The sequence below is a fragment of the Pristiophorus japonicus genome, chromosome 1 (assembly GCF_044704955.1).
Source record: "Pristiophorus japonicus isolate sPriJap1 chromosome 1, sPriJap1.hap1, whole genome shotgun sequence".
NCBI classification, from domain to species: Eukaryota; Metazoa; Chordata; class Chondrichthyes; family Pristiophoridae; genus Pristiophorus; species Pristiophorus japonicus.
The window spans coordinates 3,146,950-3,172,067 of record NC_091977.1 but is presented as its reverse complement, the minus strand read 5'-3'; the positions used below and the strand labels follow the sequence as shown (position 1 = coordinate 3,172,067).

The 25,118-nt window shown below is 47.8% G+C and overlaps 1 protein-coding gene across 1 annotated transcript in view; it reads left to right on the top strand.

Moving 5' to 3' along the window:
• LOC139261631 (uncharacterized) overlaps positions 1 to 24,054 on the top strand; it is a 37,938-nt gene extending 13,884 nt beyond the window's left edge. The window contains exons 5-10 of the mRNA XM_070877076.1: positions 11,125 to 11,220; positions 11,463 to 11,558; positions 13,895 to 13,990; positions 14,233 to 14,328; positions 16,740 to 16,825; positions 23,971 to 24,054. Of these exons, the coding sequence (XP_070733177.1) occupies positions 11,125 to 11,220; positions 11,463 to 11,558; positions 13,895 to 13,990; positions 14,233 to 14,328; positions 16,740 to 16,825; positions 23,971 to 24,054 (554 nt within the window). The remainder of the gene's footprint in view (positions 1 to 11,124; positions 11,221 to 11,462; positions 11,559 to 13,894; positions 13,991 to 14,232; positions 14,329 to 16,739; positions 16,826 to 23,970) is intronic.
• Positions 24,055 to 25,118: the final 1,064 nt, after the last annotated feature.

Below are 25,118 nucleotides of genomic sequence, written 5' to 3'. Positions count from 1 at the left end.
GGGACCTGATCATCATCATCATCACACCGACTGCTGGAATCCCCAGCCTCTCAGTGTGTTGCTGCAGTGTGGGACCTGATCATCATCATCATACCGACTGCTGGAATCCCCAGCCTCTCAGTGTGTTGCTGCAGTGTGGGACCTGATCATCATCATCATCATACCGACTGCTGGAATCCCCAGCCTCTCAGTGTGTTGCTGCAGTGTGAGACCTGATCATCATCATCATACCGACTGCTGGAATCCCCAGCCTCTCAGTGTGTTGCTGCAGTGTGGGACCTGATCATCATCATCATACTGACTGCTGGAATCCCCAGCCTCTCAGTGTGTTGCTGTGAGTGTGGGACCTGATACCGGCAAATGTTGCTGTGACGAGGGGTATTTGATTTTCAGCTTTAATTATCTAGAAATCGCATTGATTGGTCACTCGGCCAGGGCTCGGGGCGGGTGGGCAGGGCTATTGTGACAGAAGAACATAAGCGACGGAGGAACACTGAGAGAATATCTTATTTATTGAAGTAGACTTTATTTAGATAATATGGGCTCAACTTTGGCTCAGTATAATTATTGCAAAGAAATAGTTGTTTAAAATAGTTGTGAGATTAGGGCAATTTAATTCAACTATCCTTTACTTCTATTTTTGTAGTTTAAGCTTCCATCAATGCTTCTGTTGTATAGTAAATTAACTTTGCGAAGTTTGTCATATGATGAACAAATACTTTGGTTCTGTCCGAATAACCTCCCAAAAATACTAGGGGACCGAGGTTCTGGCGAGAAGGGGGAACTGAGGGAAATCCTTACTAGTCAGGAAATGGTGTTGGGGAAATTGAAGGGACTGAAGGCCGATAAATCTTCAGGGCCTGATAGTCTGCATCCCAGAGTACTTAAAGAAGTGGCCCTAGAAATAGTAGATGCATTGGTGGTCATTTTCCAACATTCCATGGACTTTGGTTCAGTTCCTATGGATTGGAGGGTAGCTAATGTAACCCCACTTTTTAAAAAAGGAGGGAGAGAGAAAACACGGAATTATAGACCGGTTAGCCTGACATCAGTATTGGAGAAAATGCTGAAATCAATTATTAAAGATGTAATAGCAGCGCATTTGGAAAGCAGTGACAGGATCGGTCCAATTCAGCATGGAATTATGAAGGGGAAATCATCATTGACAAATCTTTTAGAGTTTTTTGAGGATGTAACGAGTAGAGTGGACAGGGGAGAACCAGTGGATGTGGTGCATTTGGACTTTCACAAGGCTTTTGACAAGGTCCCACACGAGAGATTAGTGTGCAAAATTAAGGCACATGGTAGTGGGGGTAATGTACTGACGTGGATAGACAACTGGTTGGCAGACAGGAAGCAAAAAGTGGGAATAAACGAGTCCTTTTCAGAATGGCAGGCAGTGACAAGTGGGGTGCCGCAGGGTTCAGTACTGGAACCCCAGCTATTTATAATATACATTAATGATTTAAACGAAGGAATTGAATGTAATATCTCCAAGTTTGCACATGATACTAAGCTGGGTGGTCGTACAGGGCCTTGGTGAGGCCTCACCTGGAATATTGTGTTCAGTTTTGGTCTTCTAATCTGAGGAAGGATGTTCTTGCTATTGAGGGAGTGCAGCGAAGGTTCACCAGACTGATACCCTCATGGCAAGACTGACATATGAGGAGAGACTGGATCGACTGGGCCTGTATTCACTGGAGTTTAGAAGGATGAGAGGGGATCTCATAGAAACATGTAAAATTCTGATGGGACTGGACAGGTTAGATACAGGAAGAATGTTCCCGATGTTGGGGAAGTCCAGAACCAGGGGTCACAGTCTAAGGATAAGGGGTGAGCCATTTAGGACCGAGATGAGGAGAAACTTCTTCACTCAGAGAATTCTGAACCTGTGGAATTCTCTGTTAGATATATTCAAAAGGGAGTTAGATGTGGCCCTTACGGCTAAAGGGATCAGGGGGTATGGAGAGAAAGCAGGAATGGGGTACTGAAGTTGCATGATCAGCCATGATCATATTGAATGGTGGTGCAGTCTCAAAGGCAGAATGACCTGCTCCTGCGCCTATTTTCTATGTTTCTATGTCCTGTATAGCTGTTTAATCCTATTCACATTCTTTAGTCCAGTCATTAAGTTCTGCTGGCCTCCGATATACCTACCTGCGCTGATTTGTTAACGCTCCGCAGGGGTTTTCTGAAGTGGCCACATACGCTGGCCTAAGTAGATTTAGAGTAAGTATTAGCTGGCCAAAGTGGCCTAAATGGCTAAAATTGGCGTCGGTGGCTGGTAACACCCCCTTTTGAGAAAAACTAAACTAAACTAAAAAAAATCCTTGCTAACTCACTGACACTGTCGCAAATTGAATGTGCAAAATGGGGATTTTTAAGATACTCCAGAAAATTCAAGTTGCTCCAAAAAAAAACAGAGCAACTCCTGGCCAATCTGCATCTACCTTGTCAAGCCTCCTCATAATCTTATACGTTTTGAAAAGATCACCTCTCATTCTCCTGAATTCCAATGAATAGAGGCCCAACCTCCTCAACCTTTCCTCATAAGTCAACCCCCTCATCTCCGTAATCAACCTAGTGAACCTTCTCTGAACTGCCTCCAAAGCAAGTGTATCCTTTCATAAGTATGGAAACTAAAACTGTACACAGTATTCCAGGTGTGGCCTCAACAATACTCTGTATAACTGTAGCAAGACTTCCCTGCTTTTATACTCCATCCCGTTTGCAATAAAAGCCAAGATTCCATTGGCCTTCCTGATCACTTGCTGTACCTGCATACTATCCTTTTGTGTTCCATGCACAAGTACCCCCAGGTCCCGCTGTACTGCAGCACTTTGCAATCTTTCTCCATTTAAATAATAACTTGCTCTTTGATTGATTTTTTTCTACCAACGTGCATGACCTCACACTTTCCAACATAAAACTCCATCTGCCAATTTTTTGCCCACTCACTTAGCCTGTCTATGTCCTTTTGCAGATTTTTTGTGTCCTCCTCACGCATTGCTTTTCCTCCCATCTTTGTATCGTCAGAAAACTTGGCTACATTACACTCGGTCCCTTCATCCAAGTCGTAAATAGTTGGGGTCCCAGCACTGATCCCTGCGGCACCCCACCATTACTGATTTCCAACCCGAGAATGAACCATTTATCCCAACACTCTGTTTTCTGTTAGTTAGCCAATCCTCTATCAATGCTAATATATTACCCCCAGCCCCTTGTGCAGTAACCTCTTATGTCGCACCTTGTCAAATGCCTTCTGGAAGTCTAAATACACCACATCCGCTGGTTACCCCTTTATCGTTACATCCTCAAAGAATCCAGCAAGTTTGTCAAACATGACTTCCCCCTCATAAATCCATGCTGACTCTGCCTGACTGAATTATGCTTTTCCAAATGTCCTGCTGCTGCTTCTTTAATAATGGACTCCAACAATTTCCCAACCACAGATGTCTATAATTTCCTGCTTTTTGTCTGCCTCCTTTTTTAAATAGGGGTGTTACATTTGCAGTTTTCCAATCTGCTGGGACCTCCCCAGAATCCATGGAATTTTAGTAAATTACAACCAATGCCTCCACTATCCCTGCTGCTACTTCTCTTCAGACCCGAGGATGCAAGCCATCAGGTCCAGGCAATTTATCTGTCTTTAGTCCCATCATCTTACTGAGTACCACCTCCTTAGTGATTGTGATTGTGTCAAGTTCCTCCCCCCCATAGCCCTTGACTATCCACTGTCGGAATATTGTTAGTGCCCTCTAAGTCTGTCTTTGCTGCCTTTTAAAAGCTTCCCAATCTTCTGTCCTCCCACTAGTTTTGGCCATTTTGTATGTATTACATCTTTAATACTCTTATGACTGACTCCATGAGGTCTAGTATTGTACTTGAGCTGTTGTGACCTTAGTCCCATTTATTGTAACTCCAGAGTGAGACACAAGCATGGTGGGCAGCCTTTTATACTGGGCCCTGCACACCTGTACAGGTGATCCTCAGGTCTCCCACCGCAGTGCCCTCTGGTGGCACACCTGATGTGACTATACAGTTAGTATACATGGTCTACATACATGACATCACTTCCCCCCAAGTCTTTAATGCAAATTGACTCGTACATTGACGGTGACCTGGGCTTTGCTCTTCCTGGTTGACCATTGGAGGGTCGTTTCTAGCTTGGGTGGGTTGGTAGTGAGATTTGTTGCCAGTGGAGGTCCCCGTGGTTTCTGGTTGTGAATCCATGACTACTCCATTCTCCCCACCCCCCCGCCCCACACACACAGATCATGCTGATGGCCCATTACATGTAAGTTGCATTCAAGTTCATCACATGGGTTTTACATTTACAGCTTGGTACATTTGTTGGGTTTCTTTTTGTGTGGTACATTTACATGATCAGTACAGGTATATCAGTACAGGTACACAAGGACAGTCTAGTTCCAGCACGGCCGGATAAGATCCGGGTCGTCTGGTGGTGGAGTAGCGACCCATGCTAGTGAGTCTGTGGGCGAGGTGAGCTCATTTTGCTCGAGTTGCCGGAGCTCAGGGCTCTTGCCGTTACTCCTAGTGTCGGGTAGGCCCAAAGACAGCTGATGTGTCTGTGACCTCCCTGTCCTTTTCGTTTGCACAGTTGCTGCTGCTCCCTGGGAAGCGGTCTGAGCGAGTGAGCGCTTTGTCTCAGCGACGGTGGGACTGCCTCGTCTTGTCTAGTAGTTCACAGGGGACTGCTGACTCGCTTTCCTTGAGGGCACCGTTGTGAGCACTCTCTAGTTTGGGATCCTGGCTGGTCCAGGTCCTGTTCGGAGGAGCAGTTGCAGGTGACCCTTCGCTCTTGAGCATTGCCAGTGGGTTTGTGGGCTGCGCTTTTTCCACCCAGGTGGTGGGCGACAGTAGCCAACTGCGAACATAGGTGCAATTTATTGTTTCTGGCCCGTGGCGGTTCATGCCATCGGGTGCCTGCAATGTTAAACTGATCTGAGGCAGGGTATCGCTACCGGTGGCTCTGCTTTTCGGCGGTCGTTTACTCTGCGATTCTCTACTTCTGTCAGCTGTTGGGACACTTTATGATACATCGTTCTGGTCCCAGGGACGCAGGCGACAGCATTGGGTTGCTCGCTGGACCTGTATACGACCGTTAGGTGTTCGCCCGCTACATTGGCAGATTGCAATTTGCACCTGACATCGCTCAACAACATTTTGCTCGTTACAGCTGGACTTTTACGTTGGTTACCAATTTCAAGCAGTTCATTCAAAAATGGCGGGTTGTTGGCCTGCTTTAAAATGGCCTTGCTTATTTTATCCCAATCGTTTTCCTTGCGTGGAACCACGTGTCGTTCCTCCAAGGCTGGGAACTCAACATCCAGGGGTATTCAACATTCAGGAAGGATAGACAGAAAGGAAAAGGAGGTGGAGTAGCGATGCTGGTTAAAGAGGAAATTAACGCAATAGTAAGGAAGGACATTAGCTTGGAGGATGTGGAATCTGTATGGGTGGAGCTGCGGAAAATCAAAGGGCAGAAAATGCTAGTGGGAGTTGTGCACAGACCACCAAACAGTAGTAGTGAGGTTGGGGACAGCATCAAACAAGAAATTAGGGATGCGTTCAATAAAGGTACAGCAGTTATCATGGACGACTTTAATCTACATATAGATTGGGCTAACCAAACTGGTAGCAATACGGTGGAGGAAGATTTCCTGGAGTGTATTAGGGATGGTTTTCTCGACCAATATGTCGAGGAACCAACTCGAGGGCTGGCCATCCTAGACTGGGTGATGTGTAATGAGAAGGGACTAATTAGCAATCTTGTTGCGCGAGGCCCCTTGGGGAAGAGTCACCATAATATCGTAGAATTCTTTATTAAGATGGAGAGTGACACAGTTAATTCAGAAACTAGGGTCCTGAACTTAAGGAAAGGTAACTTTGATGGTATGAGACGTGGATTGGCTAGAATTGACTAGCAAATAATACTTAAAGGGTTGACGGTGGATAGGCAATGGCAAACATTTAAAGATCACATGGATGAACTTCAACAATTGTACATCCCTGTCTGGAGTAAAAATAAAACGGGGAAGGTGGCTCAACCATGGCTAACAAGGGAAATTAAGGATAGTGTTAAATCCAAGGAAGAAGCATATAAATTGGCCAAAAAAAGCAGCAAACCTGAGGACTGGAAGAAATTTAGAATTCAGCAGAGGAGGACAAAGGGTTTACTTAGGAGGGGGAAAATAGAGTATGAGAGGAAGCTTGCAGGGAACATAAACACTGACTGCAAAAGCTTCTGTAGATATGTGAAGAGAAAAAGATTAGTGAAGACAAACGTAGGTCCCTTGCAGTCAGAATCAGGTGAATTTATAATGGGGAACAAAATGGCAGACCAGTTGAACAAATACTTTGGTTCTGTCTTCACGAAGGAAGGAATTGAGTGTAATAACTCCAAGTTTGCAGATGACACTAAATTGGTGGCGGTGTGAACTGTGAGGAGGATGCTACGAGGCTGCAGGGTGATTTGCACAGTTTAGGTGAGTGGGCAAGTGCATGGCAGATGCAGTATAATGTCGATAAATGTGAGGTTATCCGGTTTGGGGGCAAAAACACAAAGGCAGAATATTATCTGAATGGCGGCAGATGAGGAAAAGGGGAGGTGCAACGAGACCTGGGTGTCATGGTACATTAGTCACTGAAAGTTGGCATTCAGATACAGCAGGCAGTGAAGAAGGCAAATGGTATGTTGGACTTCATAGCTAGGAGATTTGGGTATAGGAGCAGGGAGTTCCTACTGCAGTTGTACAGGGCCTTGGTGAGGCCTCACTTGGAATACTGTGTTCAGTTTTGGTCTCCTAATCTGAGGAAGGACGTTCTTGTTATAGAGGGAGAGCAGCGAAGGTTCACTAGATTGATTCCCGGGATGGGAGGACTGACATTAAGGAGGATGGGAGAGACTGGATCGACTGGACCTGTATTCACTGGAGTTTCGAAGGATGCGAGGGGATCTCATAGGAACATATTAAATTCTGAAGGGACTGGACAGGTTAGATGCAGGAAGAATGTTCCCGATGTTGGGGAAGTCCAGAACCAGAGGACACAGTCTAAGGACAAGTGGTAAGCCATTTAGGACTGAGATTAGGAGAAACTTCTTCACTCAGAGAGTTGTTAACCTGTGGAATTCCCTACCTCAGAGAGTTGTTGATGCCAGTTGATTGGATATATTCAAGAGGGAGTTAGATATGGCCCTTACGGCAAAAGGGTTCAAGAGAGAAAGCAGGAAAGGGGTACTGAGATGAATGATCAACCATGATCTTATTGATCCAAATGACCTACTCCTGCACCTATTTTCTATGTTTCTATATTTATCAATGAAGAATCAAGAACAGCAAATTATTTCTAATCTAATTTCACCCCAAGACTGAGACACTGACCATCGAGTGTCCCCACCATTTACACTCAGTGTTCACCCGGGGACTGAGATACCCCATGGTATCTCCCACTGACCATCCAGTGTCCCCACCATCGACACTCAGTGTTCACCCGGGGACTGAGATACCCCATGGTATCTCCCACTGACCATCGAGTGTCCCACCATCTACACTCAGTGTTCACCCGGGGACTGAGATACCCCATGGTATCTCCCACTGACCATCGAGTGTCCCCATCATCTACACTCAGTGTTCACCCGGGGACTGAGATACCCCATGGTATCTCTCACTGACCATCGAGTGTCACTCACCATCTACACTCAGTGTTCACCTGGGGACTGAGATACCCCATGGTATCTCCCACTGACCATCGAGTGTCCCCACCATCTACACTCAGTGTTCACCCGGGGACTGAGATACCCCATGGTAGCTCCCACTGAGCATCGAGTGGACGTATTTACTGAGGCGTTCGAAAGCATGGGCCTTACGCTAAACATCCGTAAGACAAAGGTCCTCCACCAGCCTGTCCTCGTCGCGCAGCACTGCCCCATAGTTATCAAGATTCACGGTGCGGCCGTGGACAATGTGGACCATTTACTCTCCCTCGGGAGCCTCTTAAGAACAAAAGCAGACATTTGAGGAGATTTAACACCGCCTCCAGTGCGCCAGCGCAGCCTTCGGCTGCCTGAGGAAAAGAGTGTTCGAAGACCAGGCCCTGAAATCTACCACCAAGCTCATGGTCTACAGGGCCGTAGTAATACCTGCCCTCCCGTATGACTCAGAGACATGGACCATGTACAGTAGACACCTCAAGTCGTTGGCACCAACGATGCCTCCGCAAGATCCTACAAATCCCCTGAGAGACAGACGCATCAACATTAGTGTCCTCAACCAGGCCAACATCCCCAGCATTAAAGCACTGACCATTGCTGGGCAGGTCACATTGGCTGCATGCCAGACACGATACTCTCAAAACAAGCGCTCTACTCGGAACCCCTTCATGGCAAACGAGCCAAAGGTGAGCAGAGGAAACGTTACAAGGACACCCTCAAAACCTCCCTGATAAAGTGCAACATCCTCACCGACACCTGGGAGTCCCTGGCCAAAGGCCGCCCTAAGTGGAGGAAGTGCATCCGGGAGGGCGCTGAGCACCTCGAGTCACATCGCCAAATGAATGCATAAAACAAGCGGAGGCAGCGGAAAGAACGTGCGGCAAACCAGTCCCACACACCCTTACCCTCAACGACTGTCCCACCTGTGGCAGGGACTGTGGTTCTTGTATTGCACTGTTCAGCCACCGAATGACTCATTCTAAGAGTGGAAACAAGTCGTCTTCGATTCCGAAGGACTGCCTATGATAATGATCACCCGGGGACTGAGATACCCCATGAGAAGTAACGGCAGGGATAGTGGATGCATTGGTTGTAATTTACCAAAATTCCCTGGATTCTAGGGAGGTCCCGGAAGATTGGAAAACTGCAAATGTAACGCCCCTATTTAAAAAAGGAGGCAGACAAAAAGCAGGAAACTATAGACCAGTTAGCCTAACATCTGTGGTTGGGAAAATGTTGGAGTCCATTATTAAAGAAGCAGTAGCAGGACATTTGGAAAAGCAAAATTCAGTCAGGCAGAGTCAGAATGGATTTATGCAGGGGAAGTCATGTTTGACAAATTTGCTGGAATTCTTTGAAGATGTTACGAGCAGGGTGGATAAGGGGGAACCAGTGGATGTGGCGTATTTGGATTTCCAGACAAGGTGCTACATAAAATGTTACTGTACAAGATAAAATTTCACGGGACTGCGGGTAATATATTAACATGGATAGAGGATTGGCTAACTAACAGAAAACAGAGTCGGGATAAACGGTTCATTCTCAGGTTGGCAATCAGTAACTAGTGTAGTGCCGCAGGGATCAGTGCTGGGACCCCAACTATTTACAATCTATATTAACGACTTGGATGAAGGGACCGAGTATAATGTAGCCAAGTTTGCTGATGATACAAAGCTGGAAGGAAAAGAAATGTGTGAGGAGGACACAAAAAACCTGCAAAAAGCCATAGACAGGCTAAGTTAGTTGGCAAAAAATTAGCAGATGGAGTATAATGTTGGAAAGTGTGAGGTCATGCACTTTGGCAGAAAAAATGGAAGCGCAAATTATTATTTAAATGTAGAAACATTGCAAAGTGCTGCAGTACAGCGGGACCTGGGGGTATTTGTGCATGAAACACAAAAGGATAGTATGCAGGTACAGCAAGTGATCAGGAAGGCCAATGGAATCTTGGCCTTTATTGCAAAGGGGATGGAGTATAAAAGCAGGGAAGTCTTGCTGCAGTTATACAGGGTATTGGTGAGGCCACAATGGAATACTGAATGCAGTTTTGGTTTCCATATTTAAGAAAAGATATACTTGCTTTGGAGGCAGTTCAGAGAAGGTTCACGAGGTTGATTCCGGAGATGAGGGGGTTGACTTATGAGGAAAGGTTGAGTAGGTTGGGCCTCTACTCATTGGAATTCAGAAGAATGAGAGGTGATCTTATCGAAACGTATAAAATTATGAGGGGGCTTGATTAGTTGGATGCAGAGAGGATGTTTCCACTGATAGGGGAGACGAGAACTAGGGGGCATGATCTTAGAATAAGGGGCCGCCCATTTAAAACCGAGATGAGGAAGAATTTCTTTTCTCAAAGAGTTGTAAATCTGTGGAATTCACTGCCTCAGAGAGCTGTTGAAGCTGCGACATTGAATACATTTAAGACAGAGACAGATTCTTAACCGATAAGGAAATAAGGGGTTATGGGGAGCAGGCAGGGAAGTGGACCTGAGTCCATGATCGGATCAGTCATGATCGTATTAAATACCAGAGCAGGCTCGAGGGGCCGTATGGCCAACTCCTGCTCCTATTCCTTATGTTGTTATATTCTTATGATATCTGTCACTGACCATCGAGTGTCCCCACCATCTGCACTCAGTGTTCACCTGCGGACTGAGATACCCAATGAGGTCTGTCTGTGAGCAGTGAGTTGGAGAGGAGACTGAGCTGGGAGACAGTTGGAAACCTGGTTTAAAGAAGGAGGAACAGATCCAGCTTTAATTTGGGGGATTTTCTACCAGGGCGGAGAGTGAGACTGAGGTTATTGGTGCTTCAGGGGGTAGAAGCTACTGAGGCAAGTGGGATGAGGAGACTGAGGTGAGTGGGATGAGGAGACTGAGGTGAGTGGGATGAGGAGACTGAGGTGAGTGGGATGAGGGGCGCGGGATGAGGGGCGCGGGATGAGGAGACTGAGGGCAGTGCGATGAGGGGAGTGGGATGAGGAGACTGAGCGCAGTGAGATGAGACTGAGGGGAGTGGGATGAGGAGACTGAGGGGAGTGGGATGAGGGGCGCGGGATGAGGGGCGCGGGATGAGGAGACTGAGGGCAGTGCGATGAGGGGAGTGGGATGAGGAGACTGAGCGCAGTGAGATGAGACTGAGGGGAGTGGGATGAGGAGACTGAGGGGAGTGGGATGGGGAGATGGAGGGGAATAGGATGAGAAGACTGAGGGTTGGGGGATGCAGGGACTGACAGGAGTGGGAAAAAGTGATTTAATGTTGTGGGATTGGAAGATTCTGGGTTATATGAAGACTGGTGTTATGACATTCTCTGGACTCTAGTACCAGCCTGATGATCTGTTTGGATTCTCCACTCTGCACTCTCCCACGTCTCTCTTCCTTTATTACAGACCCAGAGACATCCCCAACTCAGGGGCCCAAGGATCAATCGACCCGTGAAACCACTGACCGTCCATCCACTATCCCAGTGGGGTCTACAGCCTCAGGTATCTGCCTTGTGGGGTCCATTCTACACAGGCTGTTCACCCAATGTAACTACAGAAATCCTCAATCCCAGAGATTCATCCATCTGTTACTGAGGGGAGTGGGGCAAGGAGACTGAGAGGCGAGGGATTGTAATATTCTGGTTATATTAAGACTGGTATCTGACATTCTCCGGATCTAGCGTCAGCCTGATGGCCTGTTCTGTCATTCTCCACGCTCCCATGTCTCTCTTCCTTTATTACAGACCCAGAGACATCCCCAACTCAGGGGCCCGAGGAACAATCGACCCGTGAAACCACTGACCATCCATCCACTATCCCAGAGGGGTCTTCAACCTCAGGTATCTGCCTTGTGGGGTCCATTCTAAATGTTCCTTTCTCCCAGTGTAACTACAGAAATATTCAGTCCCTCAGATTAATTCCGGTCTCTTACTGAGGGGAGTGAGATTCAGTGACTGAGGGGAGTGGGATGGGATGATTAATGGTTATATAAAAAGGAAAAGAGTGGCTAAAGTAAATGTTGATCCCTTAGAGGACGAGACCGGGGAATTAGTAATGGGGAACATGGAGATGGCAGAAACTCTGAACAAATATTTTGTATCGGTCCATGGTAGAGGACACTAACAATATTGAAACAGTGGATAGTCAAGGAGCTATGGGGGGGAGGAACTTAACACAATCACAATCACTAAGGTGGTGCGACTCAGTAAGATAATGGGACTAAAGGCAGATAAATCCCCCGGACCTGATGGCTTGTATCCTGGGATCTTAAGAGAAGTAGCAGCAGCGATTGTGGATGCATTGGTTGTAATTTACCAAAATTCCCTGGATTCTGGGGAGGCCCCTTAAGATTGGAAAACTGCAAATGTAATGCCCCTATTTAAAAAAGGAGACAGACAAAAAGCAGGAAACGATAAACCAGTTAGCCTAACAACTGTAGTTGGGAAAATGTTGGAGTCCATTATTAAAGAAGCAGTAGCAGGATATTTGGAAAAGCAAAATTCGGTCAGGCAGAGTCAGCATGGACTTACGAAGGGAAAGTCATGTTTGACGAATTTGCTGGAGTTCTTTGAGGATGTAATGAACAGCGTGGATAAAGGGGAACCAGTGGATGTGGTGTATTTGGACTTTCAGAAGGCATTTGACAAGGTGCCACATAAAAGGTTACTGCACTGGTTTGGGGGTTATATATTAGCATGGATCGAGGATTGGCTAACTAACAGAGAACAGAGAGTCAGGATAAATGGTTGGTTCTTGGGTTGGCAATCAGTAACTAGTGGGGTGCCGCAGGGATCAGTGCTGGGACCCCAGCTATTTACAATCTATCTTAACGGCTTGGAAGAAGGGACTGAGTGTAACGTAGCCAAGTTTTCTCATGATACAAAGATGGGAAGAAAAGCAATGTGTGAGGAGGACACAAAAAACCTGCAAAAGGCCATAGACAGCTAAGTTAGTTGGCAAAAAATTAGCAGATGGAGTATAATGTTGGAAAGTGAGAGGTCATGCACTTTGTCAGAAAAAATGGAAGAGCAAGTTATTATTTAAATGGAGAAACATTGCAAAGTGCTGCAGTACAGCGGGACCTGGGGGTACTTGTGCATGAAACACAAAAGGATAGAATGCAGGTACAGCATGTGATCAGGAAGGCCAATGGAATCTTGGCCTTTATTGCAAAGGGAATGGAGTACAAAAGCAGGGAAGTCTTGCTACAGTTATACAGGGTATTGGTGAGGCCACACTGGAATACTGAATGCAGTTTTGGTTTCCATATTTACGAAAGGATATACTTGCTTTGGAGGCAGTTCAGAGAAGGTTCACTAGGTTGATTACGGAGATGAGGGGGTTGACTTTTGTGGAAAGGTTGAGTAGGTTGGGTCTCTACTCATTGGAATTCAGAAGAATGAGAGGTGATGTTATCGAAACATATAAGATTATGAGGGGGCTTGACAAGGTGGATGCAGAGAAGATGTATCCATTGATAGGAGAGACTAGAACTAGGGGACATGATCTTAGAATAAGGGGCCACCCATTTAAAACAGAGATGAAGAGAAATTTATTCTCTCAGAAGGTTGTAAATCAATGGAATTCGCTGCCTTCGAGAGCTGTGGAAGCTGGGACATTGAATAAATTTAAGACAGAAATAGACAGTTTATTAAACGATAAGGGAATAAGGGGTTATGGGGAGTTGGCGGGGAAGTGGAGCTGAGTCCATGATTGGATCAGCCCATGATCTTATTAAATGGTGGAGCAGGCTCGAGGGGCCATATGGCTTACTCCTGCTCCTATTTCTTATGTTCTTATAAAGACTAATGTCCTTCAGAGAAGGAAATCTGCCGTCCTTACCGGTCTGGCCTATATATGGGTCCAGACCCACAACAATTTGTTGGACACTTAATTGCCCTCTGAAATAGCCCAACGATCCACTCAGTGGTATGTAGGAAGGCGGCTCACCACCACCTTCTCCAGGGCAATCAGGGATGGGCAATAAATGCCGGCCTTGCCAGTGACGCCCACATCCCAGGACCCAATTTAAAAATGTAGTGAATGAGGGGCCTGGAAGATTCTGGATTTTATATAAAGACTGGTATCTGACATTCTCCGGACTCTAGTACCAGCCTGATGAACTGTTCGGGTTCTCCACTCTGCACTCTCCCATGTCTCTCTTCCTTTATTACAGACCCAGAGACATCCCCAACTCAGGGGCCCGAGGATCAATCGACCCGTGAAACCACTGACCGTCCATCCACTATCCCAGCGGGCTCTACAGCCTCAGGTATCTGCCTTGTGGGGTCCATTCTACACAGGCTGTTCACCTAATGTAACTGCTGAAATCCTCAATCCCAGAGATTCATCCATCTGTTACTGAGGGGAGTGGGTTGTAGTGACTGAGGGGTGAGGGATTGTAATATTCTGGTTATATAAAGACTGGTATCTGATATTCTCCGGATCTAGCATCAGCCTGATGGCCTGTTCTGTCATTCTCCACGCTCCCATATCTCTCTTCCTTTATTACAGATACAGAGACATCCCCAACTCAGGGGCCTGAGGATCAATCGACCCGTGAAACTACTGACCGTCCATCCATTATCCCAGAGGGGTCTTCAACCTCAGGTATCTGCCTTGTGGGGTCCATTCTAAATGTTCCTTTCTCCCAGTGTAACTACAGAAATATTCAGTCCCTCAGATCAATTCCGGTCTCTTACTGAGGGGAGTGGGATGCAGTGACTGAGGGGAGTGGGATGCAGTGACTGAGGGGAGTGGGATGCAGTGACTGAGGGGAGTGGGGATGCAGTGACTGAGGGGAGTGGGATGCAGTGACTGAGGGGAGTGGGATGCAGTGGCTGAGGGGAGTGGGATGCAGTGACTGAGGGGAGTGGGATGCAGTGACTGAGGGGAGTGGGATGCAGTGACTGAGGGGAGTGGGATGCAGTGACTGAGGGGAGTAGAATGGGATGATTACTGGTTATATAAAGACTAATGCCCTTCAGGGAAGGAAATCTGCCGCCCTTACCGGTCTGGCTTATGTATGGATCCAGCCCCACAACAATGTGTTGGAAAATTAACTGCCCCCTGAAATACCCAGCGATCCACTCAGTCGTATGCAGGAAGGCGGCTCACCACCTTCTCCAGGGCGATTAGGGATGGGCAATAAATGCCGGCCTTGCCAGTGACACCCACATCCCAGGACCCAATTTAAAAATGCAGTGACAAGGGGAATGGGTTTGGATGATTTTGGGTTATATAAAGACTGGTATCTGACATTCACCTCAGGTATCTGCCTTGTGGGGTCCATTCTACAGACTGTTCATCATAATAACTGCCGAAATCATCCGTCTCCCTCTCTCTCTGTATCTGTCTCTCTCTCTCTCTTACTCTTGTGTTCCCTCTCTCTGTCTTTATCTCTCACTTTCTCTCTGTGTCCCTGTCTCTATCACTATGACTCTTTCTCTCTGTGCCCCTGCCTGTATCTCTCTGTCCCTCTCTGTCTCTCTCTCTCTGTGCGCCTACCTGTATCTCTCTCTGTCCCTATCTCTATCACTATGTCTCTTTCTCTCTGTGTCCCTGCCTGTATCTCTCTTTCTCTCTGTGCCCCTGCCTGTATCTCTCTCTGTCCCTCTCTCTTTCTCTCTGTGCCCCTGCCTGTATCTCTCTCTGTCCCTCTCTCTCTCTGTGCCCCTACCTGTATCTCTCTCTGTCCCTCTCTCTTTCTCTCTGTGTCCCTGTCTTTATCACCATGTCTCTCTCTGTGCCCCTGCCTGTATCTCTCTCTCTCTCTGTCTCTCCCTCCTGTCCTCTCTCCATTCCATCAACCACTCAGAGTCCCAGTGAAATTCAGGCTGTCTATATTTGACCCTCAGATTCTGGGACTGTTTTGGCATCAGATGACCCTCTGTCTACACCTGAGGAATCTCCCACCTTTCAGGAGGATTTTGTTGAGGGTGAGAACATCTCAGGTTCTCAACAATTCAGGGAAATTAAATCCCTCTCTCTGTCTTAGTCAGGCGCAAATATATCGGGCCCGAGTCTCCCAAAGCAGGTGTGCCATCAGTCTGTGCACCAAGAGCCATCACTGTCGGTCACTAGCTTTGCCCGGTCGGTGCTGTCACAACACAAGTTACTGTCTCTTGTATTCGCTGTGTACAATCATTGGGGCAAACACGGGAATATATAATGTGTGCTTCACTAATCTTCTCTCGGCTTCCATCTCCACTCCTCCTCATTCTCACTGATGTAATCTCTCTGTTTATCTCCCTTTCTTTCTGTTTGTCTCTCTATATTTTTCTGATTCTCTCACTCTCTATTTCTCTCCATGGCTTTGTCTCTCTCGCTCTCTCCGTCCTTCCATTTCTCTTTGTCTCTCTATCTCTGCCTCCCTCTCTATCTCTCTCCAAGACTCTCTATCTCTGTGCCTATCTCTCTCTCTGCCTCTCGCTCTGCCTCTCGTCTCTATCTCTATTTTTCTCTCTGACTCTCTATCTGTCTCGCTCTCCCTCTGTCTCTCTAACTCTCTCTCTCTCCATCTTTCTCTCTCACTGAGAGATGGGGCAAATGTGAGAGAGCTCAGTCATTGAGTATGTCCAAGACAGAGGTGGATAATTTCGGGGAACGAAGGGATATGGGGACAGTGCGGGAAGGTGGAGTTGAGGTGGATGATCGGCCATGATCCTGCTGAATGGCGGAGCAGGCTCGAGGGGCTGAATGGCCGACTCCTGCTCCTATTTCTGATGTTCTTGAGAACGTCACAAAGGGAGAATAGAAATCATATCGGAACAGGGGACAGGAGGAGACAAAAGGGGGCGAGAGAAAGGAAGGTCGAGAATGCAAACACAGAGAGAGTAGAATGGAGGCAAGAGGGGCTGAGATAAAAAGTGAATAAAAGGGAGGGGAAGGAGAGAGTGAATGCAAAAACAGAGGCAGGAGAGCATGAAATAGAGGGGAGCAAGAATTCTAACTCGGTCCCTTTGACCTGTGCTGAACTCTCGCTCTGTTTAGGCTTTTGAAGTTGTGACTGTTGTTTTTAGATCCCAAGGAGCGGTGGATTAATGTGCAGCTTACTTCGACGACCAAGCTCCATCCTGACACGACGAAGAAGATCATTGCGGAGAGGGTGAGAGACAGCACGGCACTGAGGGCAAACACAGGGCCACACCACACCACATCCTCCCTCTCGCCGTCTGAATTCACCAGCTCCACTTCCCCCTCTGGGTATCGTCCTGTCCCCCGCAACACCCCATTCATGGAGCTGTGGTCACGGGCAGCTCGAGGGGCTGACTGGGCCTCCTCCTGTTCCTATGTAACAGGCTCCAGGAGCTGAATGGGTCTCCTCCTGTTCCTATGTCACAGGCTCCAGGGGCTGAATGGGCCTCCTCCTGTTCCTATGTCACAGGCTCCAGGGGCTGAATGGCCTCCTCCTGTTCCTGTGTAACAGGCTCCACGGGCTGAATGGCCTCCTCCTGTTCCTGTGTAACAGGCTCCAGGGGCTGAATGGCCACCTCCTGTCCCTGTGTAACAGGCTCCAGGGCCTGAATGGGCCTCCTCCTGTTCCTATGTAACAGGCTCCAGGGGCTGAATGGGCCTCCTCCTGTTCCTATGTAACAGGCTCCAGGGGCTGAATGGCCTCCTCCTGTTCCTGTGTAACAGGCTCCAGGGGCTGAATGGGCCTCCTCCTGTTCCTGTGTAACAGGCTCCAGGGGCTGAATGGGCCTCCTCCTGTTCCTGTGTAACAGGCTCGAGGGGCTGAATGGCCTCCTCCTGTTCCTATGTAACAAGCTCCAGGGGCTGAATGGGCCTCCTCCTGTTCCTGTGTAACAGGCTCCAGGGGCTGAATGGGCCTTCTCCTGTTCCTGTGTAACAGGCTTCAGGGACTGAATGGGCCTCCTCCTGTTCCTGTGTAACAGGCTCCAGGGGCTGAATGGCCTCCTCCTGTTCCTGTGTAACAGGCTCCAGGGGCTGAATGGGCCTCCTCCTGTTCCTGTGTAACAGGCTCGAGGGGCTGAATGGGCCTCCTCCTGTTCCTGTGTAACAGGTTCCAGGGGCTGAATGGCCTCCTCCTGTTCCTATGTAACAGGCTCCAGGGGCTGAATGACTTGATGATGTTAGGATCACTTCTCTTTGTTGCTTTGTCATTCTTTTCTCTCTCTCTCTCTCTCTGTCACGGTCTCTATCTCTATTGCTATCGCTCTCTGTCTCTCTCTCTCTTTCTCCATCTCTCTCGTTCACTCTCTCTCCCCCTCCATGTCTCTTTCTCTGTTTCTCTCCCATTCTATCTCTCACTGTCAGTCTCTCTCTTTCTGTTTCTCAGCCACAATCTCTTTCTCTCTCTCTCGCCCTCTGTCTATCTCTCTCTGCCACTGCCTCACGTCTTTCTCTCACACACTGTCTCTCGCTAACTGTCCCTTTATCACTTTCTCCCCTCTCTCAGTGTCACTGTTTCTCTTTCTCTCTGTCGCTCTCTCTCTCAAACACTGTCTCATTCTGTGTCTCTCTATCACTCTCTGCCACTGTCTCTGTCTCTCTATTCCCCTCTTTCGCTCTCTGTCACTGTTTATCTATATCTCTCCCTCTCTCTCTCTCTCACTGTCACGCTCTATCCTCCTCTCTATCTCTCACTCTATCCCCCTCTTTCTCTGTCACTGTTTATCTCTCTGTCACTTTCTCCCTCTTTCTCTCTCACTTTCACTCTCTCTGTCTCTCTCTATCACTATCACTGTTGCTCTCTCTATCCCGCTCTCTCCCCCGACACTCATCCTTTCTCCTCTCTCTCTATCCCCTCCTCTCCCCCTACACGCACCCTTTCTCCTGTCTCTCTCTCTCTATCCCCCTCTCTCCCCCGACACTCACCCTTTCTCCTGTCTCTCTCTCTCTCTCTCTATCCCCCTCTCTCCCCCTAAACTCACCCTTTCTCCTGTCGCTCTCTCTATCTCCCATCTTCCCCTGCACTCACCCTTTCTCCTGTCTCTCTCTCTCTCTCTATCCCCCTCTCTCCCCCGACACTCACCCTTTCTCCTGTCATAAAAACATAGAAAATAGGTGCAGGAGTAGGCCATTCGGCCCTTCGAGCCTGCACCACCATTCAATGAGTTCATGGCTGAACATGCAACTTCAGTACGCCAAGCCTGCTTTCTCGCCATAGCCCTTGATCCCCCTAGTAGTAAGGACCACATCTAACTCCGTTTGAATATATTTAGTGAATTGGCCTCAACAACTTCCTGTGGTAGAGAATTCCACAGGTTCACCACTCTCTGGGTGAAGAAGTTTCTCCTCATCTCGGTCCTAAATGGCTTACCCCTTATCCTTAGACTGTGACCCCTGGTTCTGGACTTCCCCAACATTGGGAACACTCTTCCTGCATCTAACCTGTCTAAACCCGTCAGAATTTTAAACGTTTCTATGAGATCCCCTCTCATTCTTCTGAACTCTTGAATACAGGCCCAGTTGATCCAGTCTTTCTTGATAGGTCAGTCCTGCCATCCCGGGAATCAGTCTGGTGAACCTTCGCTGCACTCCCTCAATAGCAAGAATGTCCTTCCTCAAGTTAGGAGACCAAAACTGTACACAATACTCCAGGTGTGGCCTCACCAAGGCCCTGTACAACTGTAGTAACACCTCCCTGGCCCTGTACTCAAATCCCCTCGCTATGAAGGCCAATATGCCATTTGCTTTCTTAACCGCCTGCTGTACCTGCATGCCAACCTTCAATGACTGATGTAGCATGACACCCAGGTCTCGTTGCACCTCCCCTTTTCCTAATCTGTCACCATTCAGATAATAGTCTGTCTCTCTGTTTTTACCACCAAAGTGGATAACCTCACATTAATTCACATTATACTTCATCTGCCATGCATTTGCCCACTCACCGAACCTATCCAAGTCACTCTGCAGCCTCATAGCATCCTCCTCGCAGCTCACACTGCCACCCAACTTAGTGTCATCCACAAATTGGAGATACTACATTTAATCCCCTCGTCGAAATCATTAATGTACAATGTAAACAGCTGGGGCCCCAGCACAGAACCTTGCGGTACCCCACTAGTCACTGCCTGCCATTCTGAAAAGTACCCATTTACTCCTACTCTTTGCTTCCTGTCTGACAACCAGTTCTCAATCCACGTCAGCACACTACCCCCAATCCCATGTGCTTTAACTTTGCACATTAATCTCTTGTGTGGGACCTTGTCGAAAGTCTTCTAAAAGTCCAAATACACCACATCAACTGGTTGTCCCTTGTCCATTCTACTGGAAACATCCCCAAAAAATTCCAGAAGATTTGTCAAGCATGATTTCCCTTTCACAAATCCATGCTGACTTGGACCTATCATGTCACCTTTTTCCAAATGTGCGCTATGACATCCTTAATAATTGATTCCATCATTTTACCCACTTCTGATGTCAGGCTGACCGGTCTATAATTCCCTGTTTTCTCTCTCCCTCCTTTTTTAAAAAGTGGGGTTACATTGGCTACCCTCCACTCCATAGGAACTGATCCAGAGTCGAGGGAATGTTGGAAAATGACTGTCAATGCATCCGCTATTTCCAAGGCCACCTCCTTAACATTGAAACATAGAAACATAGAAAATAGGTGCAGGAGTAGGCCATTCGGCCCTTCTAGCCTGCACCGCCATTCAATGAGTTCATGGCTGAACATTCAACTTCAGTACCCCATTCCTGCTTTCTCGCCATACCCCTTGATCCCCCTAGCAGTAAGGACCTCATCTAACTCCTTTTTGAATATATTTAGTGAATTGGCCTCAACAACTTTCTGTGGTAGAGAATTCCACAGGTTCACCACTCTCTGGGTGAAGAAGTTCCTCCGCATCTCGGTCCTAAATGGCTTACCCCTTATCCTTAGACTGTGACCCCTGGTTCTGGACTTCCCCAACATTGGGAACATTCTTCCTGCATCTAACCTGTCTAACCCCGTCATAATTTTATATGTTTCTATGAGGTCCCCTCTCATTCTTCTGAACTCCAGTGAATACAAGCCCAGTTGATCCAGTCTTTCTTGATAGGTCAGTCCCGCCATCCCGGGAATCAGTCTGGTGAACCTTCGCTGCACTCCCTCAATAGCAAGAATGTCCTTCCTCAGGTTAGGAGACCAAAACTGTACACAATACTCCAGGTGTGGCCTCACCAATGCCCTGTACAACTGTAGCAACACCTCCCTGCCCCTGTACTCAAATCCCCTTGCTATGAAGGCCAACATGCCATTTGCTTTCTTAACCGCCTGCTGCACCTGCATGCCAACCTTCAATGACTCATGTACCATGACACCCAGGTCTCTTTGCACCTCCCCTTTTCCTAATCTGTCACCATTCAGATAATAGTCTGTCTCTCTGTTTTTACCACCAAAGTGGATAACCTCACATTTATCCACATTATACTTCATCTGCCATGCATTTGCCCACTCACCTAACCTATCCAAGTCGCTCTGCAGCCTCACAGCATCCTCCTCGCAGCTCACACTGCCACCCAACTTAGTGTCATCCGCAAATTTGGAGATACTACATTTAATCCCCTCATCTAAATCATTAATGTACAGTGTAAACAGCTGGGGCCCCAGCACAGAACCTTGCGGTACCCCACTAGTCACTGCCTGCCATTCTGAAAAGTACCCATTTACTCCTACTCTTTGCTTCCTGTCTGACAACCAGTTCTCAATCCATGTCAGTACACTACCCCCAATCCCATGTGCTCTAACTTTGCACATCAATCTCTTGTATGGGACCTTGTCGAACGCCTTCTGAAAGTCCAAATATACCACATCAACTGGTTCTCCCTTATCCACTCTACTGGAAACATCCTCAAAAAATTCCAGAAGATTTGTCAAGCATGATTTCCCTTTCACAAATCCATGCTGACTTGGACCTATCATGTCACCTCTTTCCAAATGCACTGCTATGACATCCTTAATAATTGATTCCATCATTTTACCCACTACCGATGTCAGGCTGACCGGTCTATAATTCCCTGTTTTCTCTCTCCCTCCTTTTTTAAAAAGTGGGGACTCTGGGATGCAGACCATCAGGCCCTGGGGATTTATCGCCCTTCAATCCCATCAATTTCCCCAACACAATTTCCCGACTAATAAGGATTTCCCTCAGTTCCTCCTCCTTACTAGACCCTTTGACCCATTTTATATCCGGAAGGTTGTTTATGTCCTCCTTCGTGAATACCGAACCAAAGTACTTGTTCAATTGGTCTGCCATTTCTTTGTTCCCCGTTATGACTTCCCCTGATTCTGACTGCAGGGGACCTACGTTTGTCTTTACTAACCTTTTTCTCTTTACATATCTATAGATGCTTTTGCAGTCCGTCTTAATGTCCCCTGCAAGCTTCCTCTCGTACTCTATTTTCCCTGCCCGAATCAAACCCTTTGTCCTCCTCTGCTGAGTTCTAAATTTCTCCCTGTCCCCGGGTTCGCTGCTATTTCGGGCCAATTTGTATGCCACTTCCTTGGCTTTAGTACTATCCCTGATTTTCCTTGATAGCCACGGTTGAGCCACCTTCCCTTTTTTATTTTTACGCCAGACAGGGATGTACAATTGTTGTAGTTCATCCATGCGGTCTCTAAATGTCTGCCATTGCCCATCCACAGTCAACCCCTTCAGTATCATTCGCCAATCTATCCTAGCCAATTCACGCCTCATACCTTCAAAGTTACCCTTCTTTAAGTTCTGGACCATGGTCTCTGAATTAACTGTTTCATTCTCCATCCTAATGTAGAATTCCACCATATTATGGTCACTCTTCCCCAAAGGGCCTCGCACAACGCGATTGCTAATTAATCCTCTCTCATTACACAACACCCAGTCTAAGATGGCCTCCCCACTAGTTGGTTTCTCGACATATTGGTCTAGAAAACCATCCCTTATGCACTCCAGGAAATCCTCCTCCACCGTATTGCTTCCAGTTTGGTTAGCCCAATCTATCTGCATATTAAAGTCACCCATGATAACTGCTGCACCTTTATTGCATGCACCCCTAATTTCCTGTTTGATGCCCTCCCCAACATCACTACTGCTGTTTGGAGGTCTGTATACAACTCCCACTAACGTCTTTTGCCCTTTGGTGTTCTGCAGCTCTACCCATATAGATTCCACATCATCCAAGCTAATGTCCTTCCTAACTATTGCATTAATCTCCTCTTTAACCAGCAATGCTACCCCACCTGCTTTTCCTTTTATTCTATCCTTCCTGAACGTTGAATACCCCTGGATGTTGAGTTCCCAGCCCTGATCATCCTGGAGCCATGTCTCTGTAATCCCAATCACATCATATTTGTTAACATCTATTTGCACAGTTAATTCATCCACCTTATTACGGATACTGTTGCTCTCTCGATCTCCCTCTCTCCCCTTATACTCCCCCTTTCTCCTCTCTCTCTCTGTCCCCCTCTCTCCCCTACACCCACCCTTTCTCCTGTCTCTCTATCCCCCTCTCTCCCCCTGCACTCAGCCTTTCTCCTCTCTCTCTCTCTATCCCCCTCTCTCCCCCTACACTCACCCTTTCTCCTGTCTCTCTCTCTATCCCCCTCTCTCCCCCTGCACTCACCCTTTCTCCTGTCTCTCTCTCTCTCTCTCCCCCTACACTCACCCTTTCTCCTGTCTCTCTCTCTCTCTCTATCCCCCTCTCTCCTCCTGCACTCCACCCTTACTGTAACACTCACCCTTTCTCCTGTCTCTCTCTCTCTCTCTCTCTCTCTATCTATCCCCCTCTCTCCCCTTGCACTCACTCTTTCTCCTGTCTCTATCCCCCTCTCTCCCCCTGCACTCCCCCCTTGCTGTAACACTCACCCTTTCTCCTGTCTCTCTCTCTCTCTCTCTCTCTCTACCCCCCCTCTCTCCCTACTCTCACCCTTTCTCCTGTCTCTCTATCCCCCTCTCTCCTCCTGCACTCCACCCTTACTGTAACACTCACCCTTTCTCCTGTCTCTCTCTCTCTCTCTCTCTATCTATCCCCCTCTCTCCCCCTGCACTCACCCTTTCTCCTGTCTCTATCCCCCTCTCCCCCTGCACTCCCCTCTTGCTGTAACACTCACCCTTTCTCCTGTCTCTCTCTCTCTCTCTCCCCCTACACTCACCCTTTCTCCTGTCTCTCTCTCTCTCTCTATCCCCCTCTCTCCTCCTGCACTCCACCCTTACTGTAACACTCACCCTTTCTCCTGTCTCTCTCTCTCTCTCTCTCTCTATCCCCCTCTCCCCCTGCACTCCCCCCTTGCTGTAACACCCACACTTTCTCCTGTCTGTGATGCAGATTAATCAGATGATAAAGGAACAATGCCCAAACGAGGAGTTCCGTTTCAAACTGGAGGACGTTGAGTGCTCGGATGGGAATTGACGGAGCAAGCGGGTCAGCCAGAGCCCGTGATGCCGTCTCCGTGTGTGTGTGTGTGACAGCCTGCCTCGATTCCGGCTCTGCCTGACCGACCGTTGTCTTGTTTAACCCAAGGAAACTCTCTACAAAAGGTTAACCTTCAACGAGACGCGTGCTATTCTTGTATCACTATTGATTCCTCTTCATACTGCGAGGGTGTGGGAGCTTTGAGCGTTAGCGGTGGGAAATACCATCCCATGTTTAAGTAGTAACCACTGGGCCGAGACTGAGCCTCCAGCTCGGGCCTGTTTCAGGCTGAGGGGACCTCCTGCTCAGTGAGGGAATCTCAGCAAAGACCCAGCCAGCCAGCATTGTGCAGAGGCTCCTGAGCTTCAGGGAGCTGTCAGTCAGCGCTGATAACGGGCGGGCGGGAGGTAGTCCTGGCCAAAGGAGAACCTCTGGGTGGATATCAGCATTGTCATTGGGGTTTCCCTAGAGTGGGGGCAAGTAGCTGGTTGTGGTCCTTACAGAATTCATTATAGACTTATAAGTAAAGATATTCTTTGGTAGAACAGCAATTATATGAGAGAAAAGCTAACCGTTTTGATAAGATGAGGGAGGAATGGAGTAAACCGAGCTCATGAGTCCAGTGTAAAATAGGTAAGGGTGCCAGTTTTATTAACCGAAGTTACTGGTAATGGGCGGGTCCAGTGAGATTCTCCCGACACGGAGATTTATTCCTGAGGAAGTGGAAAGCCAAAGGTTTGCATCTTGACCCACGTCAGTGAACAGGCGTGTTGTGGAAATGACCCAGTGGTTGGTCCCCATTCTGTGGTGTGACGGTGGAAAGCTGCAGATGTGAGCCAGACATGGTCAGGACAGTTGTAGCTTCCATTGATGGATATTTGGACAAGGGGGAAACTGGAGCTTAGAAAGGAGCAATAAAGTGGTGGACGGAAATGGGGATTTGTACTGCAAGGGTGTGTAGGGCCTGAATACTGAGCTCAGAACTGTAAGGCCCTTTGAGCTCCTGACCATCGGCTGTGTCTGTAAGCCCCATCGATTTAGTGTGTGTTTAAGTGCTACTG